Below are 24,378 nucleotides of genomic sequence, written 5' to 3' on the forward strand. Positions count from 1 at the left end.
TGCGATGTTTTGTCTTGTCCCTGCTCCCCAAACGTCAGAGACAACACAGAAGACCAGAGACTGGAGGTTGGGAAGGCTCAGCACCTCTCTCCAGGTGGCTGTGACAGCCTCCCCACTGGCCTCCCTGCCTCCAGCCTCCCTCTCCTACCCTTCCACACACCAGCTTTCACAGGGACCTTTCCAACCTGCAAATCCAACCATGTCACCCTACAGTTTACAATTACCCCTTGGCTTCCTTCAGCCTGCCAGCCACGGCTGCCCTCCTCACTGGGCCTCAGCTCCCCTTCCCACAGTCCCCCTCAACATGCTCCCTCCTGGACACACCAAGGGACTGTCTCACTGCTGTGCCTTTGCACACGCTATTCCCTTTCACTGGGTAAGTTCCTTCAAAGCTCATCTCAAATGTCACCTCCTCCAAGCAGCCCTCCCTGACAGCCTCGTTCTTTCTTTGGGCCTCCATAGCACATTTTAAGGATTCACAGTTTTAAAAAAAAAGTGTTCTGCCATCAGCTACTCTGTTAGCTCTGAGCTCCTGCTGGGAAGCCCCCCGCACTGGTCCTCTGTGTGTCTCCCACCCTCAGCGCAGGGCCCGGCTTGCAGTATGTCCCCGTAAGTGCAAATTGAATCATATGAAGTGAGTGCCCCGTTGGGGAGGGACTCTGAATGGCTTGTCCACAGCTATGTCCCTGTTTCTGGCCAAAGACTCGGCACACAGTAGGTGCGCAATCGTTGTGGGATGCAGGAACAAAGTGGGCCAGCTCTGTGCTATGCAAATCTCTGATGATTAAGTTCAGTGGAAGGCCAGGGAGGTGCAAGCTTGGCTGGCCAAGGTGCTCTGGAAGGATCTCTGGGAGGCAGGGGAGGCGTCTGGGTGGGCAGAGGAGGGGAGGCCAGATGCAGGTGTGGGAAGGGTTGGGATCCGTAAAGAAAATCCTACAACACAATGAGAGTCCTTAGCGGGACAATCGAAAGCAGCAGAAATAAAAGTACAAAAGGGAGGGAGGGTCGGGTTGGTGTTCCAAATGCCAGGAAAGGACGGGGGTTAAGAGGCCAGGATGAAGCCTGGACAGCCTCCTTATGTGTCTGCCACGGGGACCTCTTGGGACTAAGCTTCTTCTCTGTGTTCCCCAAGCCCCCGGGCCTCCTTCTGTCATGTGAAAGACCACACACCCTGGGACTATTTGTTTCCTCATTCATCTCTTCAACTAGATCAGGGGCAACATCTCAGTGCTGAGTCCAAGTGGTCCTAGTGTGTGACAGCAGGGAGTGGTGGGGACTGTGGCTAACTGGAGAGCATAGGCCCCACGTGGCCACACAACTCCAGTCGACTGCTGCTGGGGGACGTAGGCCTGGGCAGCCAGGTCTGCAGATTTTCTGGAAGATGCCCGAAATCCAAATTTTCTTGAGAAATCTTTCTCTTTAATTTTGGTAACCTCTTCGTCTTCTTAAAAAATCACAGTGAGGGGGAAACAACATGGATCGCTGGGCCGTATCTGGTCTGGGGCCTCCTGTCTGTGACAGATATGGCAGGCGTTCGGGTCTCTGAGCGTAAGGAGCTTTCTGAGTTAAACCCAGGACTGCCCTCCTAATTGCTCTCCCGAGGGTCTCCTTCCACAAACATCATACATTAAAATAACCCAGAAGGAAGCCTTAACGCAGCGCTCTCCACGTGCCAGCTCTGTGGTACCTGGTCCCAGGTCTCAGTCTAGCTGTTCCTGCACAGTGTGATCACAGGGCAGGTGCTACAGTTAGACTCAGTGCTCACGTGGGGGAACCCGAGGCCGGGCCAGTGAGAATACGCACCACAGGTCACCCAGCTGCCCAGCCGTGGGGCTGAGGACTGAGCCCAAGTGTCCGGCTGCAGAGCCCGTGCCCTTCACCACCCATCACACTGCCTCAGTGGAAGATCAGATATTTGCGGACTAGTTTTTCCCTAGAGCAGAGCTTTAAATGTATTTAAATGAGGGAGAAGATCCTGCCAGCAATTACTGAGGCCGACAGGGCCCATTTGGCAGTGTGACCTTCCCGGTGTGATCACTCAAGGACACGCTGGTCCTGGGCAGACACAGCGCTGGCTCCCTCATGGGTGGGGGGGGGGGCCCAGGTGCCCCGGGGCAGACCCGAGGCCTGGAGGAGGGTGGGCTGGAAGGCTCTGTGAGCAGGGCACCCAGGGCCGGTGTCCGGGAGGGCGCTCTACCTGCCCGCTGCAAGCCGGGGACGCCGGCCAATGCCTTCTCTTTTTGTAGTGCCACCAGCCTTTTTAAGGCGTCAGGTTAACCCCCCAATTTGTGCGTGACAAAAGACTCTACTTTGCCTAATTAATCAGCACTTAATGAGGCCCTGCTCACTGCCTCCCTGGTTCTCCGTGTGGGGAGAGCAGAGGAGGAAATGGGAAGTGCTTCACCATTCATTTGCTCAAATGCTGATTATCACTCCCATTAATGTGACAATGACTAGGAGCAGTAATAACACCAGCCACCACGCCCCAGAGCGCACCCCATGCCAGGTCCCAAGGGTGCAGAGCAGGTCAAGGTCAGCTCCTGTTCTTGAGGACCTCGGGGCCTGGTGGGGGCAGCAGGTGAACAGACAGGTCATTGTAATGGCCAGAGGGAGGCTGAGCTGAGCTTAGAATGAAGTCCTGAGTGGGAAGGAAAGCAGAGGTGGCTTCCAGGAGGAGGTGGCATTTGAACTGAGAAGTGGAGGATGACAATCAACAGACCGACTTCAGTACCATATCAGCTGCTTTGACAGATTCTGAATTCCCTCATTTCTTTCCATGTTTCTTACAAAACCTCTTCTTGTCCCTAGACAACAGTTTTTAGGCTTTTTGGTGGGGGGTGGTTTGGCTTTTAAAATTAATTAATTTTCTGAGTGTGGATAAAAAGATATCTAATCACACCTTCCCAAGGTACTTAAGAAAGTATTTATTTGACAGGATGGCTGCAGGAGCGAAGAGAAACATGGCTTTATGAGACAGTCTTAATTTAGGGTCATGATGAGCCCCTCCTGACCCCAGGCAGAGACAAGAAGAGGGTACACATGAAGGGCTGGGGCGGGAACACACAGTGCCTGAAGGTGCCCAATTCCTCATGCCTATTCTCAGTGATGCCCCAGAAAAGCCTCCTCTGAACTGGAGGCCGATAATAGTAAATAGTTGAGGGTTCCGTAGCTGACACTGTCCCCTTCACCCAGAAGTTACTAAAAGGGGTGGCCCCGGCATCCGGACGTTCACGATGACCAGGTAAACCCAGCCTTTCCCTCTGGGAGTTTTATTCCTTCTGGCAGTGAAGTGGAGACCTTGAGCTGAGCACTTACACATGCAGGTCACTGTGCTAAGGGCTTAATGAAAACGTCCATGGAGGCTCACAACAACCCATTACAAACGTAAGAACACGGAGTCCCCGAGAAGTGCTGGACCTGGAGCCAGGGTCACACAGCTAGTCAATGTCAGATCTGCGAACCCAAAGCCCAGGCGCTTAACCCTTCCGCTACCCTGTTCACATCACTTACCTGTATCCTTATCACTCACCTCCGTTAACATCACGAGGCCCAGAAAATAGGAGGTGACCGACAGGGCCAGGATGAGCAGCTCCCGCCGATAGCCCCTCCGGAAGACTTTGGGGTACATGTCCACCACAGCGGTCACCAGGCTTTCCACACACACAAACTGGACAGGGTAGAAATGATGGTGTGAAACCCAAGAGAAAGGCCGCTCTTACTGGCCCTGGCTCCAGGCAAGCAGAGCAGCCTTAAACCCTGGGCTTCCTTTCCACTGGGTCTCACCTTCATTCCCACACTTACCCTGATGGAGGACCCAAGAATAAAAACAATGATCCCGGCGTTTACAGAACTCCGGCGGGCCCATTTAACACATGAGGACCCTGAGGCTCAGAGACGGAAAGCGACCTGCCAAAGTCTCTCAGCAAGGAAGTGGCAGGGTCAGGACTTGAAATGAGGTCTCCTGACTCTAGAATTCCTTATCTCCCCCAAGCTGCCTATCACGTGCCTATGTGCTGGGCCCTGTTCTGGGGTCAACGACTTAAACGAGACCCAGCCTCTGCCTGGGAAGCAAGATGGGAATCCCTGTAACCGTCCTGAGAGCTGACGGCTCTGCTGCTGGCAGGCTCTGGTCTGTGGGTGGGACTTGAGTTGCTTTGTCCTCCAGGCCTGTGACATTTCCCCTGCCCTTTGCTTCTGGTGGGCAAGTGACCCTCTGCTGGGGGGAGGGCAGTCAGGTGAGCTAACACCCAGCTCTTGCGTTTGGGCTGGGCAGGCTTCAATGGCAAAGCCTGAGCCGCTAGGCATCTGTGTCCCGCCATGCTGAGACAGGGCTGGGTATGGGCTAAGTTACACTCCTACTCACCCATCAACACCCAGCCCAAATATCCCAGCACACCCCTAAACCCCTGCCCGGGTTCTTCCAGCACTGTGGGCAGACCTCCTGCATGAGCCTTTTCTTCGCTGCTCCTCCTTGCCTCCTACTTGGGCAGAACAGATCTCCCCTCTCTTCCCTCTAGTCCATATCCCTCATCTCGTGGGGCCCGTGACTGCTGTTGACCTGTCTCCTAGCAAGAAGGTGAGACCCTGGAAGGCAGAGGCCACGTCGTTTTCATCTATTTCCAGTGGCACAGAGGAGACGCTCAGAAAATGTTTAATAAATGAATAATAACAACAGTGGCAAACACATGGTGCTTGTCGTGTGCCAGGCTCAGTTCTAAGCAGTTAACATATTAATTTATTTAATCTCTAGGTGTTAGGTCCTATTATTACCCGTTTTGTAAATGAAGACACGGAAGCACAGGGGTGTAAGCAACTTTCCCTGAGATCAGAGGTATAACATATTAGGGCCAGAATCTGAACCAGGCAATCTTGTTCCAGAGGCTGGCTGTCACCTCTGTGGGGCACTCCCCCGCTTCCCTGGAGCCATTCTTTGGCTCCAAATCCTTTCTGGTTCATGTCCACCTCCTTAGGGTACGGATTTCTATCCTTATTGTGCAAAGGGACTGTAGCACAGAGAGGTGAGGTGACTAGCCCAGAGTCACACAGCTGGCCAGAGTCGTGCAGCTGGGACTCAAACCCAGCCCTGTCTGCCTTCAACACCTGGACTCCTAGCCTCCAGGCTGCCCTGCCTCTGCAGCAAGGCTGGCTGTGCTTGTCCTTTCTCCAGGGTCCCCAGGGAAGGAAGGAGGTTCCAGGGAGCCTGTTGACCAGCACCTAAACTGAAGTGACATAAAAGCAGGTGCCTTAAGCAGCACACAGACCTGGGTGCCCGTCCCAGCAAGTCACTCAGCGTTTCTGAGCCTCACTTTCTTCCTCTGCAAAATGAGGATAACAAAAGGGGACACCCCCCCAGCCCATGTCGCTATCATGACTGAGAACTGAGGACACAGCCCAGGCACAAAGCCCATGCCATTTACACCTGGGGGTGAGCAGAGCAGCCATCCAGGCCAGACCTCTGGGCCCCCAGTTCCCCTTTGCAAACCAAGTGTCTCTGTCCTAATGCTGGCCTAGCTCAGCCCGGGGACTCACAGAGCCGAGGCCCAGACCCCACGCACCCTGCGGAGGCGGGCCTGTCACTGTCACACAAGCTGCCAACCCCTCCTGAGGCCTCTGCCCGCAACCACGGACGGGATGATTATCGGCAAAAACACCCGGAGCTTCGGCAGCTCGGCTCAGCAGTTTCTGAGAAACCATCCAGGGGAAGAAACAGGACTTGGCTGAATAGACAGACACACCAGCCACCAGGCTTGGGTGACTCACACAAGGTCACCGGTAGGGCGGTGGGCAGCACCTCGCCAAGAGACCCCTGTCTGAGAGCAGAGCACCTGGCTTTGGCTGGAAAACCTTCTCTGGGGCTCTTAGGAAACCCAGCCACGATGGAGCAGCAGGGCAAGGGGCAGATTTCTGGGACAGAAGAGAGACTGGAGGCCACAGGTTTCTGGCAGGAAAACCAAGGAGAGGATTGGAGGAGGGTGGGAGGGCGGGCTGGGTGGGTTTTACAGTGTGAGAAGGTGTAAGTGTACGTGTTCGTGTGGAGAGAAAGGAAAATGTGCACAGATAAACCGCTAGTTCTAACTCTACAGCCTTCACGGAGGAAGGCGGGCTGCCAAGTGGAGGGTGGGTCGGGAGAAGCTCACACTGAGAAGAGAGGCAGGCAGATGGAATGTCGGGGGCAGCGGTAGCTGGTGGTGGTACCGAGGACCCATGTGGCCGCCAGCGGCATGACACGGGGCCCCAATCCACAGATAAAGGAAGGAAGAAGAAGATGCTCTTCCACATCTCCGTGTCCTCCAGGGTCTGGGCGGTTCTGACGACAAGGACCAGGACGTGGTGTGTAGGTCTCAGAGCTATTCTGGAGAGCGACGTACCTGGCTCCCTGTCCTTCCAGCCTGGGCTCCCCTCTTACCTGGCTGTCCAGGCCCAGGAAGATGAGCATCATGAAGAACAGGGTGGCCCACAGTGGGGAGAGGGGAATCATGGTGACGGCCTTGGGGTAAGCGATAAAGGCCAGGCCGGGGCCTGGAGAGGAAGGAGAGAGAAAGGTGCTGAGTGGAGTTCAATGCCACATTCAATTGTTATTTTAATCCAACATGTATTGAGTGCTTCCTTTGTGCCAGGTGCTGTGCCTAATTCTCACTCAAATCACGTAATCTCCCAGCCACATCATGCTATTGGTACTATTATGATGCCCATTGTACAGATGAGCAAGCTGAGGCAGAGAGGGGGAAGCAAGGGTCTGGAAGGGTCAAATTCAAGCCCAGGTTGGTCTGACACCCAGACCTTCCTCTGCACAGACCTGTCTCTACTCTTCCTACTGGGGTAGGTGGGGGTAGGAGGGGGACATTCTTATTAAAATGCAGGCTCTCAGGCTCACCCCAGGGATTCTAATACAGTCGGTCTAGGGTGAGGCAAGGACCAGGCACCCGACGATTCCTATGTAAGTATTTAGAAGTCCAGGCTTGGACAAATGCTGGTCCCCCCAGGCCACCTCTTCCTTTGGGCGTCTCCTCTCATTTCCCAGATCCACACTCACTTCTCTTAGCTGCTCCCAGCAGAGGGCTTGTTAGCACATCCTCAGGATAAGCTTTATTAATGTCAAGGGCGAGATTGTGATGTTCTAGCCCTCTAGCACAGTGGTCAAGGGCTCAGATCCTCATTCTTTACTGTGAGCTCTACCTCTGTCTCCTCAGCTAGAAAATGGAAACAATGTAGTCCTACCTAATAGGGTGGTTTGGGGAATTCAGTGCGATGATACAGAATATGGAAAGCATTTAAAAAGGTAAATGTTCAAAAAACATTCATTCTGATTGTTTTCTACCTTAAAAACAGCCTTGTTAAAGTCTAATTTACCTATAATAAGCATTCATTTTTAAGTGTACAGTTCAATGACTTTTGAAAAGTGGATACACCCAGATAACCACCACTGCAATCAAGATATAGAATACTTCCATCATCACCCGGGGCCCCTGTGCAGTCTCTCCACCCTCATTCCCTGTCTTTGCACTGGTCAACCACTGATCTGATATTTTTTCACCTTAGATTAGCTTTATCCATCCTACCTGGAATTACCAGGTCATATGGTAATTATATGTTTAACTTTCTAAGAAATGCCCAACTGAATTCCGAAGTTAACTGTGCCATTTTACATTCCTACCAGCAATGTTTGAGAGTTCCAGTGGCTCCACATCCTTGTCAACACTTGATGTTGTCATTTATTTATTTATTTATTTATGCATGCATGCATGCATGCATGCAGCGCTGGGTCTTAGTTGTGGCACGCAGGATCTTCATTGCGGCATGCGGGATCTTTTAGTTGCAGCATGCAGACTTCTTAGTTGCGGCATGTGGACTTCTTAGTTGCAGCATATGGGCTTCTTAGTGTGGCATGCGAACTCTTAGTTGTGGCATGCACACAGGATCTAGTTCCCCAACCAGGGATCAAACCAGGCCCCCTGCATTGGGAATGCGGAGTCTTACCACTGGACCACCAGGGAAGTCCCTGGGATATAAATCCTTTATGAGAGAGAAGTATTATAAATATTTCCTCCAAGTCTGTGGCTTGCCTTTTCATTTTTTCAATTGTGTCTTGTGAAAATCAGAAGTTTAAAATTTTCCAATTGTTTGTTGCTAGCATATACACAATACAATAGATTTTTGTTTATTATCTTTTTATCCTGTCACCTTACTAAATTCACTTAGTAATTTTTTTTTGTAGGTTTCTTAGGCTTTCTCTATGTGGTCAATCATGATGTTTATGAATGAAGACAGTTTTTATTCTTCCTTTCCAATCTTAATCTTTTTATTTATTTTTCTTGCCTTATCACACTCTCTAGGAATTCCAGTATTATATGGAATAGAAGTGGAGACAGCATACATCTTTGCTTTGTTTCAGATTTTAGGGTAAAGCATTTAATATTTAATAGCGAGGAAATTAACATTGGTACAATACTATTAATTAAGCTACAGACTTTACTCATATTCCATCAGTTTTTTTTCCTTATGTCCTTTATTCTGTCCTAGTATCCAATTTAGGATTCCACTTTGCACTTCATGGCTGTCTGTCTTTAGTCTCCTCCATCCTGTGACAGTTCCTCAGCCCTTCCCTGTCTTTCATGACCTTTTGATGAGTACTGGTCATTATTCTGCAGAATGCTCCTCAATGTGAGTTTGTCTCATGTTCTCATTATTAAACTGAGATTATACATATTTTTGGCAAGAAAACTATAGAAGTGATACTGTGTCTTTCTCAGTTTATCATATAAGGGGACACAGGATGTCAATAAAACTTAGTACAGGAGATGTTTACCTTGATCATTTGGGTAAGTTGGTGAATGCCAGTTTTCTCCACTATAAAGTTACCATGTTTCCCTTTGTAATTGGTAACCATCTTGGGGAGGATACTTTGAGATCATGAAAATATCCTCTTTCAAGTCAAACCTTTACTCATTGATTTTATCACCCATTGGTGGATCTTGCCTGCAACAATTATCCCTATGGTGTTTGCCTAATGGGTTTATATTTTCTTCATTCCTTCTATATTTACTAATTAGAATTTTTCTGTAAGAAAGAGCTGCCCTGTCACACCCACTTATTTATTCAATTTTTATTAATTTCAGGTATGGACTCCTGGGTACTTAGCTTATTCTAGGGGTCATAATCCAGTACTATCATTATTTATTTTGCTATTCAAATTATCCCTGGTTTGGCCATTGGGAACTTCTTCAGATTGATTCCTGTGTCTTTTTGACATACCTCCAACATTTTTCTGAGTACTTTCTTATTTTAGGGGCACCATGATATGTTCCAACTTCATCTTGTCCTTCCCCAGCACTCAAACCAATTGCTTCTCCAAGGGGCTCTGGTTCCTTTCTAAATGGCATTTAGAAACCAAGATCTGAACACTAGGTATGCTCATTGCTACTGGAGTATCATTGCTCACAGATCCTCTCAGCACACAAAGCTAGGAAACACGTATACGTATATTTACCCACACAAACATACATGCTTATGTGTCTATATCTACCTGTATAAATATTAAAACCATAAGTCCAAACTTATACCTCCAATTCTAATACAGTTCATTCTAGCTTCTTTACTTTCCTTATTTGTAACATCTTTTTCAGGCAGTGAAAAATCTGCCTCAAATTATCTATATTGACTTGTTTGTTCAATCCTAACATAGCCATGTAATAGTTTAGAATTGCTAACCCATTTCCCTTTACCAACAAGGGTACAGTAATTTTTTTTAGCCTTACAGTTTCCAGTCAACATACTGCTTCCTGAAATTCACTTATGTTAGCTCTTTTCTTCCCCATTCTCTTAAGTATGGTTGCATTGTTCGTTTGTAATATAGTTAGTTCGTTTGTCACTATTTGTATTACATTTTGGTTCCACCCACAAAAGGCAACTATTTATTTTGGGTGGTATGTGAAATATTACTGTGACTCTAAGAGTCAGAACTAATAAAGATATATACTCAGGGAAGGGGTGCTTCCTTCTCATCCTTACTTCTTATTCTTCCCCCTTTTCTATCCCTTTTCTACCCACCCCTTCAGGTAACCATGCGCTTTCTTTTCTAGTTTCTTCTATTTATTTTTAAATAAATAAACAACAAGATTATTAATAATTAACAATATTTAATAATTAATTAAATATTAATAATTTGCTAATTATTAATAATTATTGATAAAACAATAAGTTTTCTCCTTTCTATTTATTTATTTTCTGTTTATTTTTACACAAACACACAGACGTATTTTCTTTTATCTCCTTCTTTCTTACATCATGGGTGGAATATCATAGATACTTGCTTTTTAAACTTTGATATGCATACCTATTTAAAAAAATATGCTTCAATTTCCATTTACTTGATTTTTTTTTATAGTGAATAAATGTTGAATTTTTCAAAGACTTTTTCAGTATCTATGGAGATAATTTTATGATTTATTTTACTTGGGCTATTAATAGAGTGTGTGATATTAATGGCTTTCTTAGTGTTAAATCAACCTTACATTACTCCTGTAATAAACCCTACTTGGACATGGTATATTACCTTCTTAATGTGAGTGTGGATTCTAATATTTTGGATTTGAGTTTGCTAATATTTTATTTAGTATTTCTGCAGCAATACACATGAGTGATATTAATCTGTAGTTTTCTTTCTTTGCATTGTCTATTTGGTTTAGGTATCAATATTACACTTTTCATATAATAAGTTAGGAAAGTTTCCTCCCCTTTCAATGCTCTGGAATAATTTATAGAGCACTGGGCCTAGCTGGTTCCAAAGGTTTGGTAGAATTCTTCTGAGAAACCATCTGGGCCTGTTGTTTTTTTGTGGGGTAGTTCCTCAATAACTTTGTCTATCTCTTCTATGGAAATTGGCCTGTTTAAGCTTTCTAAATCAAATGGGGTCAATTTTAGCAATCTCTATTTCCCTAGGAAAATATTCATTTCATCTAGGTTTTCAAATTTATATGCAAAGAGGATTGCAAAATAATCTCTTATGATTTTTAAAAATGTCTTTTGCTTCAATGGTTATTTCCCCTTTGTCATTTCTAATTTTGCTATTTGCATGTTCTCCCCCCTCCTTTTATTTTCTTAATCATCTGGTGAGTTGTCTATTTTTATTTCTAAAAACCCAGAATTTTAATTTATTATTATTACTTTAACTTTTATTAGAGTATAGTTGATTTACAATGTTGTGTTAGTTTCAGGTGTACAGCAAAGTGAATCAGTTATACATATACTGATATATAAATCCACTCTGTTTTGATTCTTCTCCCAAATAGGCCATTACAGAGTATTGAGTAGAGTTCCCCGTGCTATACAGTAGGTCCTTATTAGGTATCTATTTTATATATAATAGTGTGTATATGTCAATCCCAATATCCCAATTTATCCCTACCCCCTGATCCCCTGGTAACCATAAGTTTGTTTTCTATACCTGTAACTCAACTTCTGTTTTGTAGGTAAGTTCATTTGTACCCTTTTTGCAGATTCCACATATAAGCAATATCATATGATATTTGTCTTTCTCGGTCTGACTTACTTCACTCAGCATGACAATTTCTAGGTCCATCCATGTTGCTGCAAATGGCATTATTTCATTCTTTTTTATGGCTGAGTAATATTCCATTGTATATATGTACCACATCTTCTTTATCCATTCTTCTGTTGATGGACATTTAGGTTGCTTAATTTATTATTTTTAAAAAACCAGATCTACTATTTTTCTATTTTCTACTTCATTACTTTCTGCTTTTATCTTTATTATTTCCTTCCTTGTGCCTTCTTTTAGTTCATTTTCCTGTTGTTTTTCTTATTTTTCTAAACAGGGGATGTAATCAATTTATTTTCATTCTTTCACTTTTATTGATAAATGTGTTTAGTAAAGTTTTCTCTTATTGTTAGTTTATTTCTATCTCTGTCTCCTTGCATCTCCTGCAGTTTTTGCTTCATAAAGATTATTGCTGTGTTATTTAGTGCATACATTTTTGTGTGTGTTATATCTTCACTGTGAATTGTGGCTTTTAACATTAAAAAGCATCCTTTGTCATGCTTAATGCATTTAGGCTTGAATGCTACTTTGTCTGATATCAGAATTGTTATCATCATCTATCCCTTTATTTTTAGGCTTTGGAATCGTTTTGTTTTAGATGTGTCTCTTATATATAGCACATAAAGGCATACCTCAAGAGATGTTGCAGGCTCAGTTCCAGACCACCACAACAAAGTAAATATCACAATAGAGTGAGTCACATGAACTTTTTTGGTTTCCCAGCAAATATAAAAGTTATGTTCACACTATACTGTAGTCTACTAAGTGTACAATACCATTATGTCTAAAAAAACAATAAATACCTTAATTAAAAAATACATGATTACTAAAAATGCTAACCATCATCTGAGCCTTCAGTGAGTCATAATTTTTTTGCTGGTGGAGGGTCTTGCCGCAACGTGGATGGCTGCTGACCGATCAGGTGGTGGACGCTGAAGGTTGGGGTCGCCATGGCAATGTCTTAAAATAAGACGACAGTGAAGTTTGCGCCATTGGTTGACTCTTCTTTTCCAGAGTGATTTCTCTGTAGCATTCCGTGCCATTTGATAGCATTTTATCCGCAGGAAACGGGGTATGCAGGGTTGCCCCAAAGTATTAATTTGTAAAAAATGCAGTATCTGCGAAGCACAACAAAGTGAAGCATGATAAAACAAAGTATGCCTGTGCATAGGTCTTATTTTCTGAGCCAAATTGAAAATCTTTTTCTTTTAATAGTTAAGGTCATTCACATTTATTGATATATTTGGTCTTAACTGACAATGTATTTTATAATTATGTATATTTTTATATGTATCTCTATGAGTTGTGTATTCTGTGTTCTTTTTTTATACTTTTATTATTATTATTTTGGTATTTAGGAAGGTTTATGTTTTTATTCTAGTGGTTACTTTTATACTTGTACCTTTTTAAAATGCTCTTAGGCCCTTGTTCTCTTATGTAAATCTTTACTATCTGGCTTTCCAGGTTTCACCCGCAGTATCCGTTACTATCACCTATTGCTCATACATCAGTGAGCTTTTTCTATTGATATTTTCTCTTGCCTCCTCTATTTTTTGGTTAATGATTTCTACTTTGTAACAGTATGTAGCATATTTCTACATTAGTCCTCTTTTTCCTCACCTTTGTTTTGGTCTTATATGTATACTTATATATATTTTAAGTGCTTACCATCAGTCCTATTTCTGAAGTTTTCCCAGTTGTTAATGGGTTGGATGAAGTTCGCCCTCTGGCAGATTCTTCCAAAGGGCTGAAGATTGTATAAGTCTCTAAGTTCTTGTATATTGAAAATGTTTTTTCTATAGCCTTCACATTTGAAGACATGGCCGGATATCAAATCTTTGGTTCACACTTCTTTGTGTGAATTTTTAAAAAATGCTGCCCCATAGTTGTCTTGTATGTGAGTTTTGAAAGGTATGATGCCAGTTTAATACTTTTGCTGTTATAAGTTATTTGATCTTTTTTTTGCCTGGAAGGCTTGAGGAATTTATCTTATCTTTGAAATCTAGTATCTTTACTAAGATGTCTTGGAGTTGATCACTCTGGGTTAATTTTCCCTAGTACCCAAGGAGTCCTTTCAATGTGTATATTCAGCTCTTTTTCTGTTTCTAGAAAGTTTTCTTGGATTATGGTTTTAAATATTACCTCTGTTCCACTGTTTTATTTATTTTTCTTCAGGGGCTCTGATAATATGAATATTTTCTTCTTTGCTGGTCTTCCCTCTACTTTTTTGGAGGGATCATTTTTACTTCTTTATGTCATTTTCATTCACTTGGTTGTTTTCCTTCCTTTTAAAAATGCCTTTTATTGAGACTATTCTCCATTTGATACTTTGCAATTTATTCTTCCTTTTTTTTTTTTTTTTTTTTTTGCGGTACGCGGGCCTCTCACTGCTGTGGCCTCTCCTGTTGTGGAGCACAGGCTCAGCGCCCATGGCTCACGGGCCCAGCCGCTCCGCGGCATGTGGGATCTTCGCGGACCGGGGCACGAACCCGTGTCCCCTGCATCGGCAAACGGACTCTCAACCACTGTGCCACCAGGGAAGCCCTATTCTTCATTTCTGAGATAACAATATCTTTCCTTTTTTCTCATTTTTTCCCTGATTTCAATCAACTCCATTTTCATTCATTCCTGTTCTCCCCCTCATGCATTTGTTAAAATTTCTGGTTCAAAGAGTTTTTTCCCATCCTCAGATGCTTGTTTGAGTATATTTAATTCTGTTTGGAGTGTTGACTTACAATTTTCTTCTATTTCATGGTTGTTTTTCAGAGGCACAGTGTGGTTCTTCATAGACACGTGGGAACTTTCCACTCCTGATTTTCCATAGTAGTTCTGCAGGGACTTGACTTTTCTCTTATTCGTGTTCTTGGGTATTTTACAATAGTCCCAGCTTAACAGCGCCCTCTTCTGCCAGTATTGCAAAGTCCAGGCACATTAGCAGCCTTTTGTTCTGGTGAAGGGGGAAGGGTGAGCTCCCATTTTCACACCCTCACTTTATGGTTTTCTTTTGTTTTGCAGGTATTTACATTTTATCCCCTTTTCTTGGTTTCCCTTCACCATCTCATTGTAAAAGGGTGTTTTTCCTTTCTTTTTGCCTTTTTTCTCCCCAAGAAGCTTTGTGTTTCAAATGGTACCTCCTTTAAAATGTTCCTGTCCCTTTGAAATGGTCCGTGCCCCTTGAAATCACACCTACACTGAATCCCTTCTCTGTAGTCCCAGCTAAGGGATGTGTCTGGATCCTTTCCAGTACATTCAGGTTTAGAGTAGATTTAATCTTTCTGGTGGTTGCTCCAAATCACTTAGGTCCTTTCGCTAGCCTCTATCTTCTGTCTGTCCCACAGTTTTTCTTGGTTTGCCTCTGCGGTGGAGACTGTGAACTGGGATTGGTGATTTTTCTTTCTGTTACAGTTATCTGCAGCTTCGACATTTTCTGCTTCAGATTATGCAGGGGGCATGGTTTTCTGTAGAATATTCTTTTCCCTTCTTGTTGTTTTCTTTTTTTGGGGAAAAAATGGGGATATATGTAGCTATACAGCTGTCGTCCTCAGATACTCTTACTTCCTCTAATTTTTAAAAGAGTTTGTGTAAGAGGGATGTTATTTCTTCTTTAAACAGTTGGTAGAACTCGCCAGTGAAACCAGCAGGGCTTGGAGTCTTCTTGGCAGAAAGATTTTTGACAATGAATTCAATTTCTTTTCAAAATATAGAGCCATTTAGTTTTTCTATTTCTTCTTGACTCAGTTTAAGTAAATTATGGATTTTTAGGAATCTGTCCATTTAATTTACATTATCAAGTATATTTGCTTTAAGTTGTTCATGATATTTCCTTATTCTCATTTTTAATGTCTACAGTATCTGTAGCCATATTTCCTCTTTCATTCCTGATATCAGTAATTTGTGTTTTCTCCTGTTTTTTTCCTTAATTAGTCTTGCCAGGGTGTTATAAATTTTGCTATCTTTTCTAATACCAAATTTTGGCTTTGAAAATTTTCTCTATTGTTTGTATGTCTTAACTTTATTATTTATTTATTTTTAAAATATGGAACGCTTCACGAATTTGCGTGTCATCCTTGTGCAGGGGCCATGCTAATCTTCTCTGTATTGTTTCAATTTTAGTATATGTGCTGCCCAAGCGAGCACACCTTTATTATCTCTTTGCTTCTACTTACTCTGGGTTTAATTTGTACTTTTTCTTCAGCTTCTTCTGATAAAAACTTTAATTTTTTACTTTAAATCCTTCTTTCTAGTGAGAGAGTGGCATGGACATATATACACTACCAAATGTAAAATAGATAGCTAGTGGGAAGCAGCTGCAGAGAACAGGGAGATCAGCTCGGTGCTTTGTGACCACCTAGAGGGGTGGGATAGGGAGGGTGGGATAGGGAGGGTGGGGGGGAGACGCAAGAGGGAGGGGATATGGGGATATACGTATACATATAGCTGATTCACTTTGTTATACAGTGTAAACTAACACAACTAACACAAGCAATTATACTCCAATAAAGAGGTTAAAAAAAAACACCTTCCTTCTAATTAGGTAATTAAAGTTGTAAATTTCACTGTAAGAACCTGATGAGAAGGGTGAGTGGGGGGGGCTACATACTTACAACATGCAATTTATCCAAATGGCGGGAACTCCTAAAGGGGATCTTGGTCTGATTCACACCCCTAACCATAGAGCAGGCTTACCTGCTTGACACCAGGAGTGACACAGGAGGGTGAAGCAGAAGAGGCTAGAGCCAGGCTGTACCACCTATGGGCTGTGTGGCCTTAGGGGACCCACTTCATGCTCTGAGTTACAGAGTCCTCCTCTGTAATGGGCAGTATAAAGCCCAGGACTGCTGTCTATGTGAATGACGCCCCCTGGAGTTGTGCAGGGCACATTCTGCACAGCCACAAATGCAGGCCTTGATAAAGCATGCGTTGCAGAGGTGCTATGAGCATTTCGTGAGGTAGTATATGAACAACCACCCCAGGGCCTGACAAGTGAGACACAGTAAATCAATTATGGTACATCCATTCAGTGGAATACTACACAGCCATTAAAACTCATGATTGAGATCTTTATTTACTGTGGCAGAAAGCTCTCATGCTTTATTGTGAATCGAAAAATGCAACCTAATATGATCTAGTTTTCATTAATATAGATATAGCTATGTATGTATGGAAAATCCTGGCAGGAGAACCCCAAAGTGTAGTGAGATTCAGATCGGAGACTTTCCTTTGTCAATATTTCAGCATTTTTCTACAGTGAATGTGCTTTCAATTTGAAATAAGAAAAAAAAAAACAATAAAATTTATTTCTAGTTGGCTCTCTTGCTTTCTCTCCATGACTCTTCTCTGAGCTTCATCTGTAAAACGGAAATAACGATAAAAAGAGTAACAACAGTGCTGTAGATACCCTATAGCACTCAATACCTGAGGTGGGAATTAGTTTGCTCATTTTACAGAGGAGGAAGCAGATTCTCAGAGAGGTCAAAGGTCCCTCAGAGAGGGCAAAAGTCTCACAGAGAAGGTAATGCTGCCTCCTCACAGGGCTGCCCCATGGTTTAATGCCAGGGAGGAACATGAATGTTTCGTGAAGTGCCAGGTGCCTGCCCCCAGTGGGCAACGGGATGGAGTGGTGAGAGCATGGCCTGGATTAAATCTAGCCCTGCTCTTTCCAGTCTGTGTGACCTTGGATAAGTGACGGCACGTCTCTGCGCCTCAGCTTTCTCATCTGTAAAATGGGGGTGGCAATGGGCACCTCGGAGGGCTGAGTTGAGGATCATATGTGACAGTTCCTGCCCATGGCAGGCGCTCGATGATTGACAGCTTCGATCATATTAATATCCTCTGGTCCAGCTCTGGCCCCCTGATTTCAGCAGGGACTGTCCGTCCCTCTGACAGACACCATGCAGAGGAAGCTGGAGCCCATGTGGTCATGAAGCAGAGCTTGGCAACCAGCTTCCTGCTCCAGTGTCTACATCTACCACCCTGCCCAGCTTGGTGGGTCAGAGTGGTGCTTCCCTCTCTGTGCGCGCCAGGCAAAAGCAGCCACATCCTAGACTAGTGTACTCAGTGGAGGGAACGAAGCCCCAGGGGTGCGTCCTAACAAATGGACGGCATGACCGGCATTGAGTAGATGGAGGCCAGGGAGGCTGGACCCCCTGTGAAGCTCCTGACTAACTGTCCTACCAGACATTCTTGCAGGTGAAAACCCTATTTAGATGTGTTGGAGGTGAGAGGCTAACTCTGTTATGGAAACGCAAACTATTTTTGTACTTTTAACTATACATTGAATTTTCCCAGAATTCAAAAAAATGTCAATCAAGGGGAGAGTTATTCACCATTTTGCACAATTACCTTAGCAGCAATAACCCTACCTGTGGTGTGTTTGACACAAACACACGTCATCTTACACTAGGAATGTCACACTCATGGTGATTCTACATCTAGAACAAGGAAAGGGAAAGAGGTCCTCCAAGCAGAGGGAGCAGCACGTGCAAAGGCCTTGGGTGGCAGGCAGGGAGGGCGAGAGCGATGTGGCAGAAGTGAAAGCAGACCACAGTGTGGTGGGGCAGAGTGAGCACAGGGGAGCGAGGTGGAGGGTGAGAGACCGCAGGAGCTGGGCAGTGCAGGGCCTTGGGGGCCACACTGAGAGGTCAGCCCTAGGAGAAGCCAAAACAGGCAGTTCGTCAGGGAAGGACAAGTCCAGGTTTGCATTTTGAAAAAAAAATCACTCTGCAGGGTGAGAGGTGCGTGGAACAGAGGGGACAACAGGGGAGGCAGGGAGGCCAGTGAAAGCTCCTGTGGTCGACCAGGTGGCGGTTCTCTGGGCTGGTGGCTCCCTCCCAGGAGCCTGGTTTGTGGACGGACAGTGGGTCCCCTCCTGAGACCTGAGCCCAGGAGAAGAGCGAGTTGAGGAAGATCATAGTTCCTCTTTGGCAAACTTACCTGACTCTGCTACCTCGGCGATAGGCACCCCTTGCTCATATGCCATGAATCCCAGGACTGAGAAGATGGCAAACCCGGCTATGAAGCTGGTGCCGCTGTTCAGGCAACAGAGCATGATGCAGTCCCTGTGGGAAAGCAGCGAGAGAAGCTTGGGTCAGGGTGGGTGGAACCAGTGCAGTACTGGAACGTTCTGTCTGAGCACCATGGCTGTCCCACTGCCTGAGGAAGCCCTTGTGGTTCAGAGAGCGTAGGTGGCTGGCCCACGATCACACCGCTTGTCCTGCATTTCTAGAAGGTAAGGTAGGTCACAGACCAGAAGCATGGAGAGGGGGTGGGAAGGAAGGGAAGCTGGCAAGTGGGAAAATGCACAACCGGTGAGGAAAGACTTGGAGACAAACCATCGCTCCTCCAAATTCCTGGTAGGAGAGAAAACCAAGGGAAGTGAGAGAGGATTGATTTTGTAGGAGCTCAAAACATGAGGATATAAGCCTCTGAGAGAAAGGACTGCTTCCCCGACAGTGGAGCAGCCTTGGGAGACACACCCCTCCTGGCCCAGCTCTTTACCAGAGCGGCATCTCCCAGACCTCACTGCAAGCATCTGCTCTTCTGCTGTGAGGGGCAGCCCCTCCCAGGCCAGACTCCTCCTGGGGGCTTCACCAGAGCAGTGACTGCTCCCTGCTCTTGGGAAGGGCTCACAGCAAAGCAGCAGCAGCATAAAGCCGTGACCCAGGAGATTTCAGACTACAAATGACAGGGCTTTGCCAAGATGAAGAAGATGGAACCCTCACATCCGGGTCCCTTCAACCTCGGCTGTGCATCCTCACGCAGATGGGTCAGGGAATCAGCCTCTCAGGATCTCAGCCGCCACAGAGCGTGCACATAGGAATCAGGCTTACAACACCTGTGATGCTCCACTTCAGAGGGAGGGGCTCTGGGTGTTTTGTCCAATCTCCTCCCTGAAGCACGACCAGCCTGGAGCATCCCTGCAATGGCGGCGAGCTGGCCTCTGCTCCCACCCTAGCAAGCAGGACCAGTCACCTTGCTCCGTGGTGCTTTTCTTCCCGGACCGCTCTTGCCGCTCACAGTGTAAGAACTTCCTCATGCTGGGTTCGACCCAAATCCACCTCCTCTGGGGAGTTTTAGTTCTACTCTCCCAAACAGCCTACAGTTCTGAAGATATCCCCTTCAGATCCCCCTGAGGTTTTAGCTCGCTCATTTAGACCTCCCAGTTCCCTTATCAGTGTTCCTCATCCTGCTGGTGATCTGAAATTCACTCCAGCTTGTCCAGACCCTTTTCCAATGTCATATCCAGGACTGAGCACTAGACTCAAGAACAGAGCAGGACTCTCACCTCCTCTTCTCCTGACACCATACTTTTTGTAATGCAACCAAAGTTTACACAGATGTTGGTGACTGTGGCCCCCAGTTGCGTTGCATTGCATTGACCCTGGGAATCAAGGGCATGGTGGAAAGAGCATTAGACTTGGGGTCAGGAGCCTTGGGTTCCAATTCCCCTTGCAATACCTTCTCTCTGGGCCTGACCTTACCAGCTATATGACAAGGTGGCTTGGATAAGAGGGTCTCTTGGGCCTTGTGATTGATTAAGTCATTTTTCAGCAAGTGGTCACTTCCATACCTTCTTCCTTGGGGTAGAGTATATTTCCCTGCCCCAATGACTTTGGGCTTAGCCACGTGACTTGCTTTGGCCAATGAGCTATCAGCAGGTGTGACACAAGTGGAGGCTTGAGATGTGTTTGTGCAATTGGTCTTGTCCTTTATCCCTTCTGTGATGTGCCATGAGAAGGACTTTTCCAGGGGAGCTGCTGTCCCTGCAGCCTGGACCCCAGAATGTACACATGGAGCAGGCTTGAGCCTGGCCTGGACCCTGGAGCCAAACCTGCCCAACCCACAGCCTGAAGGAGAGAGTCCCCAGCTGACCAGCAAACTGGTGAGCAATAAAAGCGAATGCTTGTTGTGGTGAGCTACTGAGTTCTGGGGCTGCTTGTTACACAGCATTCTTGCGGCAGTGAGTGACTGATACAGGTCCCTTTACAGAACTCTTCTGGCACTGTGGACAGAGGCTGGGCTGGCAGGCCTGGAGACTTTATCTGCAAGACTGATCACCTCCTCTCTAAGGGAAATTCAGCTCAGCCCAGGAGGGCAAAGTTATTCCTAAGGCTGGGGTAAATCTGCCCTGCATGCCTGTTTCTGGCCCCTGACTTATCCAACAGTCCAAAACAAGGCAGCACTGGTGAGCAAAGTGTTTTCTCCATAGCCTCTCCATTCTGGAATTCTCCTGTGTTTTTTGGACCTGCAGTGTTGAATATTGTCACTGAATCCTGAGGCCCAGGGAGGATAGTCACAGACTCAAACTGTTTTGTCATCTGCCGGGGAAGCCGGGATGTGAATCTAGTTGTCTCAAACACCAAAGCCCACTCTTTTTCTAGGCGCTACACAGTAACAATGCTCCCTAAGAATTCAGATTTCTAAATCCTGACTTTTGGAAAACAATCTTTGGGCGTTCATGTGGCTGTTGAAAACAAATGTCCCTTATTGCAAGGTTCCCCGCCCCCCCCTCCATGCTGAGTGACTTCCTCACATCACAGAGGGACAGAAGCTCTGAGCAGACTCGAGGTGCTTCCAGTCCTGTGCCCTGCACCCCCGTCCTCGGAGCACCCCAACCTCCAAGCAGAGAGCTTAGCAGCCTGTGTTCTGAAGTGAGGATTTTCCCCATCTGGTTTGCTCCATCTCCAGCCCTCTAATTCCTTCCCCACGGGGCACTTCCTAGGTGAAGAGCTACGTAAGAAGCGCTTTGAAGTTGGCAGGAGCTGAGCTGGGCTTTGAAGACCTCCAGAAGCTATTATGCTGTCGGAAGAGAGGGTATTAATTTACTCCCTCTGAGTTGGGAAGATGTGCTCAGGGAAAAATTTGGAAACAGAAATAAAAGGAGCCCTCAGATTTTGCAATGTCACCTAGGGGATTTGCTTTCTGCTACTGACAGGAGGGGAAAAAACCTGCCTGTTGGAGGCGGAAGCAGAAGGGATCTGGGGCAGTCAGCATGTTTCACCCACCTGCTTGGCGAGGAAGAAAGTCGCCATTGTCACTGCCCTGAGACGAGGCATGATATCCCAGCCTGATAACGACGCATTCTCGGCTAAATCCTTGCTGACTGCAGTAGCTGGGGAAGAACTGGCCAGGCCTGGGAGTGAGGGATAGGGGTGCAGGAGCCAGAAAGGCCCAGGTTCAAAGCCACGTTCCATCGAGCAAGGGGCCTACCCCCGGCCTCAGTTTCCTCATCTGGATAACGGTGTGGCTCCTTCCTTGCCTCCTTACACTTCAGCCAGTGTTCTCCTAGGCTTGAGGAATGGTGGTGAACAAGAGGACCCAGACTGTGTCCTTGTGGAGCTGACGGCCAAGCTGGAGGTGATGGACAGTGACCTAGAGATTTCCGCAACGCCCGGCACGGAGGGCCCGCGCTGGACGCTGGCTGCTGACGTGCTGACAGCTGTACGCAGACAGCATCCGGAGGGTGTCACACTCAACCCGGACCAGGGGTCTGCCCGCTGCTCTCCCTGTGCCTGCGCCCTTCTCTTCTTACCCGTGGTTCTATTTTCTATCGTGGCTGACAGTGTGCTACATCTCAGCCCCCAGACCCACCTCCTGTGAATGCCTTGGAGGATGAGAGGCTCTTCTGGACAACCTGGTCTGACCTCCCACCTCTCTAGCATCCCTCTGTCCAACAGTACCCGAATGACTTCTCTGCCTAACGGCCCAGGGACAGCAGAGCCCACTGGCTTCCCCTGTGGCCTCTCCTCCAGCATGTTGGATCTGCCCCCTTTCATTGCCTTGGTTTCCCCAAGTGGCAGTCTCTATAGACTGGAGCTGTGTGTATCTCCAAAGGTAGCGATTTGGGCATCTCATGCTTAGTGACACATACAGCACACGGCTGACTTAACAAATGGGTTGGTAAAGCGATCACAAAGCCAGCTTTCAGGGAGGATGCAGCAGAGTGGTAGGATGGAGATTACAAGAACGTGGCCAGAGTCCAGGTCTACCACACCTAGCTGGAGGAATGACATCCATGAGCCTCAATTTCCCTCCCTCGAAGATGGGGATAACACGGGAGGGACTTCATCATTGACAAAAGTTCTCTGAAATGATGCTCCCACTCGAGCCACACAACCACCAAGTGATGTGGCTGTCACCTCCAAGTTCCCATCCCACCAACAGACTGTGACACGGCCCCTCTCACTGTACCCTCACCTGCATCAAACAGGGGTCATTTTTAGACCACAGCTCATGTGCTAGTTAAGAAAAATAAGCTCATTATTTTAAGAGTGTGTTGCTGATTTTTCTCTTGGTGTTTTAGGGTTTCTCATATGGGCCTGTTTGTAATCTTTGGGTGTTAGGGGTGCCAACACTTTGAGTATCATATTATATGTTGTTCGTATGCCCTTTAACTTTGTAGATGATTTTCACGTTTTGCTTGGAGATGTAATGCAGGAGGTATATAGATAACATTTGTATTAATGTGACTTTTTAAAAATTATAAAAGCAATATGTACTCAAGAGTAAAGACAAGGCAAAACAAAACATTTAAACTGTACAGGAAGGTATAGGTAGAAAAAGCCTGTCTCCCCATCTCTGACTTCTGTGTCTCTCTTCAGAGGTGGCTCTTTTTAATAGTTTCCTCTGTATCTTTCCAGAAATTTAGAAGTTCTAGATATTTATGTGAATCAATCTGTCACTTCCTTCCTGATTTAATGATTTTGATGTTTCCATATCTTTCCCATTATGAAAACAATATTTTACTCCTCATTTTAGGATGGCTTTCTTTTAAAAAATATTTAACTGTTGAATCAATCTGACACTTATTATGGTGCATATGTGGGGCAAGGTGAGGATCTATCCTAATTACTTCCACCAAAATACTTATCCTGTCTCAGAATTGTTTGCTGAAAAACCCTTCCTTTTCCAATGAACCTGTGTTCAGGGACGGCTTCACTGCCATTAGTCCACGAGTTTCTACATTAGAATAAGGAGCTCTGGAACTCGGGGACAGAGATGTGCTGTCCAGCCTTCTCTGCGTATTCACCGTCTACGACCAGGCATTATTCAGGGGTGCAGCGACCTCAGCCAACAGGCCTAGAGTTAGAGACCAGGGTGCAAAGTTCACTTCCGCCAGGCACTGCTGGGTGACCCTAGCCAAGTCCCTGGGCCTCTGTGGACTCAGCCTCTGGGTAGAAACCAGGCTGCAGGCATGAGGACCAGGCAGCCAGGGTCACACAGCCTCAGGCTCACCTCCCCATGTGGGCCCCTTCCCCACGCTGGGTGCGGCCAGCTGCAGGAAGCCAGGGAGGGAGGGAGGCCTGTCCAGAGAGGGGCGGCAGGGCACTGGCCATTCCAAGTGGGACTGGACAGGACCCTACAGTCAAGTGTAAAGAAGCAGGAAAGAAATTCCTGAACAGAAGGCAGAACAAGGCCCTTCGTGTCAGAAGACCTGGGTTCAAGTCCCAGCATTGCCACTTACTTGCCGTGTAACCTTGGGCCAATCATTCATCCTGGGATAAAGCTTTGCTGTGTAGGGTAGGATGGAGGCCTGAGTCCCATTCCCGGAGTAGACTCACTTTGCAGCCTGGAGCGCACTCTGATCATGTTTATTATTCTCCTAGCTCCTCTGTTGGACCATTCTTTGACCCTGGGGTGGGGAGAGGCTGACAAATAGCCCAGGGTCCTCTCCAGTTCCACCTGGAATGGCTGGTGCCCTGCCGCCCCTCTCTTAACAGGCCTCTTTCCCTCACCCAGACCTGCAAGGTGAGAAGATGACCGTGAACTAGCCGGGCAGCATGGAGGGCTCTCGGGTTTGGTGGAGAGCTGGCAGGGCCTGG

At 46.3% G+C, this 24,378-nt stretch overlaps 1 protein-coding gene and 1 non-coding gene across 7 annotated transcripts in view; both read right to left on the minus strand.

Annotated features, from left to right (window-relative positions):
* The window catches only part of SLC6A11 (solute carrier family 6 member 11), a 147,270-nt gene that overhangs the window by 33,137 nt on the left and 89,755 nt on the right, over window positions 1-24,378 (minus strand). For all 6 annotated transcript variants that reach the window (XR_009542695.1, XM_060161182.1, XM_060161179.1 and 3 more), the window contains exons 8-10: window positions 18,491-18,615; window positions 6,407-6,519; window positions 3,530-3,667 (exon numbers count right to left, since the gene is read on the minus strand). Coding sequence is in view for 5 of the 6 variants with exons in the window: in XM_060161182.1 (XP_060017165.1) it covers window positions 3,530-3,667; window positions 6,407-6,519; window positions 18,491-18,615 (376 nt within the window). In the remaining variant the exon portion in view is untranslated. The remainder of the gene's footprint in view (window positions 1-3,529; window positions 3,668-6,406; window positions 6,520-18,490; window positions 18,616-24,378) is intronic.
* On the minus strand, window positions 15,588-15,694 carry LOC132528326 (U6 spliceosomal RNA). Its single transcript, XR_009543198.1, has one exon. It is a non-coding gene; the product is annotated as a U6 spliceosomal RNA (small nuclear RNA).

The sequence above is a fragment of the Lagenorhynchus albirostris genome, chromosome 10 (genome assembly GCF_949774975.1).
Source record: "Lagenorhynchus albirostris chromosome 10, mLagAlb1.1, whole genome shotgun sequence".
Lineage (NCBI taxonomy): Eukaryota > Metazoa > Chordata > Mammalia > Artiodactyla > Delphinidae > Lagenorhynchus > Lagenorhynchus albirostris.